At 39.0% G+C, this 6871-nt stretch overlaps 1 protein-coding gene across 1 annotated transcript; it reads left to right on the top strand.

The window, feature by feature from the left end:
* Positions 1-1715: 1715 nt before the first annotated feature.
* LOC134364634 (keratin-associated protein 11-1) lies at positions 1716-2257 on the top strand. The gene has a single exon (XM_063080631.1). It carries the CDS (start codon positions 1716-1718, stop codon positions 2175-2177), a length of 462 nt encoding a protein of 153 aa, XP_062936701.1. The 3' UTR covers positions 2178-2257.
* The last annotated feature ends 4614 nt before the right edge of the window (positions 2258-6871 follow it).

Here is a 6871-nt window from a genome sequence, read left to right as displayed (position 1 = left end):
CCAACTGGGACATTCTCTGTGGTGGGAAGAGCATAGTCATAACATTGTGGAAAGAAGTCATCTCGTTAATTTCACTCTATTCCTGAGAACACTCTGCCAGTCACTGAGGGAGAGGCAGGACCTTGAGGTCTGATCCCTGGGAATTATAATATAGCCCACAGCACAGCATCCTCTTGTGTGGGTGTGCCATTAGCCTCCAATTAGTTGAATAAAGCTTTTGAAAGGGGACTTCTGATGAGTTCTGAGTAAAGCTGGTTGCTTTGTGCATATTTAAAACATAGCCTACCTGTAGCCCTCAAATAAATGTACATTCATTATTGTCCCCTTGTCCTCCCCCATGTAAGCCAATTTAAAAAATGAGTCAGGTCTTACAGCTGTTTTGAGGTAGAAATATCACTTAAAGTTATGACCACTTGAAGTTATGCTGAAATGACTTATTTTGCCACAGTTGAAGCAGTGATTCACCTGGTACAGGTGGACCAAAAGAACAGTCATTTTGGTGTTCAGAAATGACTATATTATACTGAGATGAAATGAGGAGAATGATATCCTCATGGTTTCCCCAAGCATAAAAAGAATAATTAAGTATTATAGTACAGTCTTCGCACATCCAGTTATTACCAAACATTGATTAAGTGCCTGCTTCCTTCCACCCTCCCCTATCCTTATCCCTGTTGGAGACAGTGACCTTGAAGAGCCTTTAGTTTGTCCATGATTAAAATGCATCCTATCTATAAGTATTTGTAAAAAACAAATATCTTTTGAATACATTGGGAGAAAGCAAATTTGGAGAAAGACACTATACCCTTTCAAATTAACATTATAATAATATAGAAAATTAACGAAGCCTGTTCCCTCAGCATATTAATGAGGCTCATGAGTCACTATTATGCGTTATTATTACATTGAAAATTTTAGGAATAAGGCCCATCCAATTTATTTAGAAAGGGTCTTGGCTACAAATGCCGTTGCACTTAATTAGCTCCTAATTTGCTTTGATGCTTGGACATAAAGAGTGCGTCCTACTGCCCTCTAGCCTTCCTGTGGGCATCTTGCTTCAGACAGTTGATTAAGTTTGAGAGCCAGCTTACACTTTGGATACAAGTGTTTGTGTCCTTTTTTTTTTTTTTTTTTTTCTGGTGGGTCTTGTCATTGTCCTCTTGAAGCATATTCAAGGAGGCATCTTCCCTGTTAGAAGCCCCGTTAGCTATGAAAGAGTGACTAAGTAAGTTATGTTTAAAACACATTAAGTGTCAACTACAAACCAAACAGGGTGTGGGCTTGCAATTAGTCCTGGTCAGAAGGGAGAGAGTGTGTGATGGTGGGATGGTGGCATGTTTGGTGTTATAGTCAGATTGACACTTGTCTTATGCAAACAAGATAAATGAGGAATGAAGTGTGGGCTGGGATGACCAATAGCTTTGAAGCTGTCAACCAACCTTCTTAATTCAGACTAAGTACAGTACAGAAGACTTATGATCTAGTTACCAAACCACTAAACTTTCTTTATGAGGGTGAAGGCTTCTCAAGAGACAATTAATCTGTAGATTCACAAGATGTTCTAAGGCAAACTGGTCTGAGCCAAAGAAGCCAGGGAGACCAGGGAGGGAGCCCCACCCACCAGCAAGAATATATTTAAGCTCAGGAGCCTGAAGTGGCATTCACAGTTCAGGAGCCATCTTCAGCGAGGTACCCACAGCCCTCTGTCTGGCATCATGTCCTTCAACTGCTCAACAAGAAACTGCTCTTCCAGGCCAATTGGAGGACGCTGCACTGTCCCAGTGGTCCCAGTTGCCACGGCTTCAACCGGTGATGCCGATTGCCTGAGTGGCATCTGTTTGCCCAGTTCCTTCCAAACTGGCTCTTGGCTCCTGGACCACTGTCGAGAGACCAGCTGCGAGCCCACTGTTTGCCAGCCAACCTGCTACCAGAGAACTTCTTGCGTTGCCAGCCCTTGCCAGGTGACCTGTTCTCGAGAAACTACCTGTGTCTCTAATCCCTGCTCAACTCCCTGTAGCCGGCCACTCACCTTTGTCTCTGGTGGCTGCCAACCAGTGGGAGGAGTCTCTGCTGTCTGCCAACCAGTGGGAGGAGTCTCTGCTGTCTGCCAACCAGCCTGTGGGGTCTCCAGATCGTACCAGCAGTCCTGCTTATCCAGTTGCCGAAGAACCTGCTAAGTGTGTAGGAGCCAGTGAGCGAGTCAAGACTCCACGACCTGCCATCTGTGTTTCCAGGATCTTCCAGCATGCTGCCTGTCCCTGAATAACTCTTCCTCACTGACCCCTATTCTGATTGCTGGCCACTAGCCATGCACAAGCTGCCTTTGGCATTCTGAAATTTTTATGGCCAGCACCCAGCTTAATTTAAGGGTTGGTTACTGGTGGTGTGTAGGCCTCTGGATTTTCCAGAAGCGGTACCACCGATGCCCCAGTCTCTGATATTTTTGACATGTTTTGACCTTGCTGCTGTATTTCCTGGTTTCTGCTTTTGTGGCTCTGAAAAGGGAGCTTGTCTCGCCATCTATTTCTCAATAAACCTGCACAAATTGGCATTGTAAATGTATGTCTCAACAGAGTGCTTTATTTGCAAGGATTTTTGCTGTTTATGACATCCTTTGCTGATGAAGGTCTGATTTTTTTTTTTCTGAGCCTGGAGTATGGGTTTAGTCCTTGTGCTCTGTGAACATGCAAGGGGTTATTTTATATTTCACTTGTTCAGAGATTGTCTTTGGCCATGTGGTGAAGTAAGGGCTGTGAGATTTGTTGAGGTGACTTGTCCTCTGTATTTCCCCTAATGTTTAAGGGCTCATGGAATAACTTCCATGTAGGAAAAAGAAAAGTTACCTGGGAAACAAGGTAGTTCAGAGAGTGTACAGTGAAAAGGGCAGGGGGATCAGTTAGAGGTTTAGAGTCTGACTTAATCGGAGGACCACAGTGGAGACCTTGGTGAAGATCCTCCATGATCAACCAGGATGGAGGGAGGAGGAAGGAAGGGAAGTCAGTTTCCTGGCCCTGAGATTCTTCTCACCAAAAGGGTGGCTCCAGCTTTAGAGTCAGTCCCCTCACTTGCTATACCAGGTTGGTAGACTCCCAACTGGGGGTACCAATTGATTGGTAGACTCAGAGCTCTGAGTTAGTCAAAGCTCTGTGTTTTAGTAAATTTGGGCAGGAGGAACTTAAAAAGCAGCTTAAAATGTTGAATACTGGTTTATTTTAATACTCAAGAGCCTTATTTCTCACCTGCTCTCTGCTGGAACCCATGTACTGATGAAACAAACCATCCGGATGGCAGGGGTGTCGATGTGCTAACTCCTTTGGCTTTTTCTTAGAACGTGAGGACTGGCTACCAATTGATTTACTTTTGCTCTTATCGTCTCTTACATCAGAAGCATATCTCTCTATACATTTTTGAGAGTTGCTCAAGGAGAAACAAAAGTAGACTACTTTTTTTTTTTTTTTAACAGAAAATAGAGACATATGAAGTGCAGGTGCCATGAGCAGTGGGGGCCTTTTCTTATAACAGGAGGTGCTTAGTGCCTTGTGGAGAACCTGGTCATCAGTCTCTGTTGTCAGCGCAAAATAGTTTTCTTCTTTCACTGACGGTTTTTCAGAGGCAAAACATGTAGATGATTTCCATATAGATGGACTGTTTTAATTTTTTCTATTGTTCTGCTCTTAGGATCCCCCTAATCAATGTTAGTGTGTATGACCCACAGTAATATCTCATGAAAGCAAGACATGGTTTTTACTATATATTGGTTCCATGCCTCCTCTTTTTAAAATAAGTTCTCTGGTTTTCAAAAATACTCTGGTTTATTTTAAAATAAAAATCTCTAGGGGGACTCTAAATGGCCCTTTCAAAGCTGTTGTTTAGATGACTTATTTATTGTTTATTTCAGTCACTTCACATTTCATTTGGAAAATTTAAAGTTTTTCACAGGTTGACAGCCTATTTTTAAAAAATGTTTTTTTTTTTTTCAGCTTTCTAGGTTTTAATAAAAAATGTAAAGACAGCAATGCCTTCACTTTCTTATTTTTTTAGATGACTAATCAGCTCTAATAGGTAACATTTATCTAATAATAATATATAGTAACATAGGTTTACGGTCTGGAATAAATAAGCTTTCACGTAGGCTATTTGTCATAATAGTGTGAACATTTAAAGGTATTGGAGCTATCTTGCCAAACTATTCCCTGCCTTCATTTCTGTTTGGGGAATCATCTTTTTTGCTGTTACAGCTATTCTATTTGCACTTGAACTTTGAAAGTTCTCTCATTTTTTGCCTTATTACATAATACATTGTAAAGTTTCAAAGCTTTGAGAGCAGTCTTTTAAAAGATAGGGCAGTGATGATTTCTTTCTCTTCTTAGTTTAGGACCTAGAAATGCAATTTGTATCCAACGTCCCGGAGCTGTAGGGAGGTAGTGTAACATTTACTTGTTCTGCCACTTGGCTGCACGTTTGTTGACATTCCTAAGGCTTAGTTAGCATCTGTGAACCAGAGGTAATGACAGCATCTCATGCCCTTCTTTCCAGGAATAAACTGAGACAATGTGTGTATAAAACAGCTTACACACTTAGGCATCCTGTCATTTAAATTTTAAAATGAAATTAGCTCTCCTTTCCTTGTTTATGGCATCCTGGCTTCTCCCAACATCTCTGAGGAATGTGAGAGTGGAGAGGTTGGGGGAAGGTATTTTACCGTTTTCTTATTTTCTCTGGCTCTGAGCTTCTACTTTAGAAGAATTATTTTATTTTATAGATTTTCTTCCTATTTTATAGTCTGTTTCTTTTTAGACCATGATTCAGATGTTTAAGACCATTTCCTTTCCTTAATTTTCACCAAAATGCATTTACCCAAGGCACTTGTGTGTGTAATTGACCATTCAAAGTTTGGGGACACAGAGGATGTTTATACTCTAGTGACAGAAACAACTTAAATTTGATTTAAGATGTATTTATTGTGGTAAAATATGCATAGCATAAAAGTTGCCATGTTAACTGTTTTTAAATATAAAATTCAGTGGCATTAAGTACACTCACAATATCATGCCATTATCTTAACTATCCATTTCCAAAACTTTTATCATCTCAAACTGAAGTCTCTTGGCTGTTGTCTCCAGGACATTATCTTTTCCAGCTTTAAACCAAATTTCTCCCTTCCCCTTTCCTTCCCTCTCTCCCTTCTGTCTTTCTTTCTTTCAATGTTAGAACACCTCTAACATTACAGCTTCTATGCTAAGTGCTGGTTACATGGTGGCAAATGAAGCCGTTATGATTCCAGCTCTCATGAAGCTCATAGTTAGTTACGTAGGGCAAATTCACCAGGACTTCACTATCTTCTATATGTTCTCCCTAGGGCTTCATGTTTTACTTCCAAATGCTTTACCTTTCCCCTCCAAATGCATATAAGTGGTTGCCAGGTGCTACATTACACAAGTTCTCAGTAAGTGGTAAATATTCCACCTTTTTTCTACTTGCTTATAATAAAACTGTGATGAAAGCTGAAAATATAAACTACCTCTGGAATATTTGACTTTAAATCTGAGAAACACAAAGATTGTAAGACTCAAAGGAATGTATTGAGATTTAGGCAGATGGTAGAAATGAATGGTTGACATATTGAGATGTAGCCCCAGATTAGCTTTCTCTAAAACTACCCATTTAGGTAGCTGAAGGTGGGCTCTGTTCTTCCGCTTCAGTCTTGGTATAGATCTACTTGGTCTTTTTAGATTTTTAGGAAACTCCTATCTGTGCTTAGGAATTTGTAAATGCCTTCATGTTTGAAGGACTTTGTGTTTGCTTTTAATGGTCTGAAATCTTTACTTAGGGTTTCTAGCTTCAACCTCTTTCATAAATTATACTTTCCTATATTTAATTGCCTGATGGGCATTTTCAGAGAGGTGTCCTAGAATAACATTCAGAGAAATTTTGAAAACTTAAATTAGTTATAATATAATCGATTCTAACATAATCTATTCTATTAATTAGAATAGAATTTCCCAAATTTTCCAATATTAATTAATTTTCCAATATTAATTAGAATTGTATTTTACACTTCAAATTATAAAAGTTATGATTGGAAACCAGTACCTATTAGCATGGGTAAAACACTATTATAAGCAAACACAATTGCTTTGTGTAAATTTTTATGTGCCTTATTAGACAAATGAGTGGTAAAGGTGATGAGACATGTAAGAATTATGCTAGTGATAGTGCTAGTGCCTGTAAGAAAGACAGGTGATTACTCTTGATCAAGAACTGGATGTGGTCAAAGGTAAGATTTATATAGTGACGTGTAGATCTCACAGCTATATACTTACTACCAAAAAAAAAGTTTACTATTGGAATTGCTTCATTAAAAAAAAAGATTTTAAAATTTGGGGCCTGAAACTCTAGCCCCTAAACCACCTTTTCCCTGCACTATCATTTTTTAAAAAATGATATATTTAGGAACACATCAAGTATTCTTAGGAACACTTCAGTTACATAATTGCAGAGAAGACTGTTTCAGTAATATGAAATATTCTTTTGCTAAAATCTCTCATCATACTAATTTTTCCCTCTTGGTTAATGGTGCCACCATCTTCTAAGTCACCTGGAGTTGAAATCCTGTTATCAAGTTTTCTCCTCTTTTCTCCTAACTTTATACATTTTATTAAACACCAAGAGCTATTCTTCCTTCTTTAGTAATAATTATAGTAATAAGTAATATAATAATAATAAATAATCCTTTTGGTCTTAGTCTCAGCATTTCCTCTATTCTTACCTACTGTGGACAGCCTTTGCCTTATACTAGGGTGTGATAATGAACCCTTCACTGATCTCAGTGTTACTATTTCCTGTCTCATCCTCTCTGCACAGCACTATC

Source organism: Cynocephalus volans, chromosome 1 (assembly GCF_027409185.1).
Source record: "Cynocephalus volans isolate mCynVol1 chromosome 1, mCynVol1.pri, whole genome shotgun sequence".
In the NCBI taxonomy this organism is placed as follows: Eukaryota; Metazoa; Chordata; class Mammalia; order Dermoptera; family Cynocephalidae; genus Cynocephalus; species Cynocephalus volans.
The sequence above is the reverse complement of the archived record's forward strand: the minus strand, read 5'-3'. Positions and strand labels throughout refer to the sequence as shown.

What these genes read in the sequence shown, in the direction of transcription:
- LOC134364634 (XM_063080631.1), top strand. Translation starts at nt 1,716, where the DNA reads ATGTCCTTCAACTGCTCAACAAGAAACTGCTCTTCCAGGCCAATTGGA.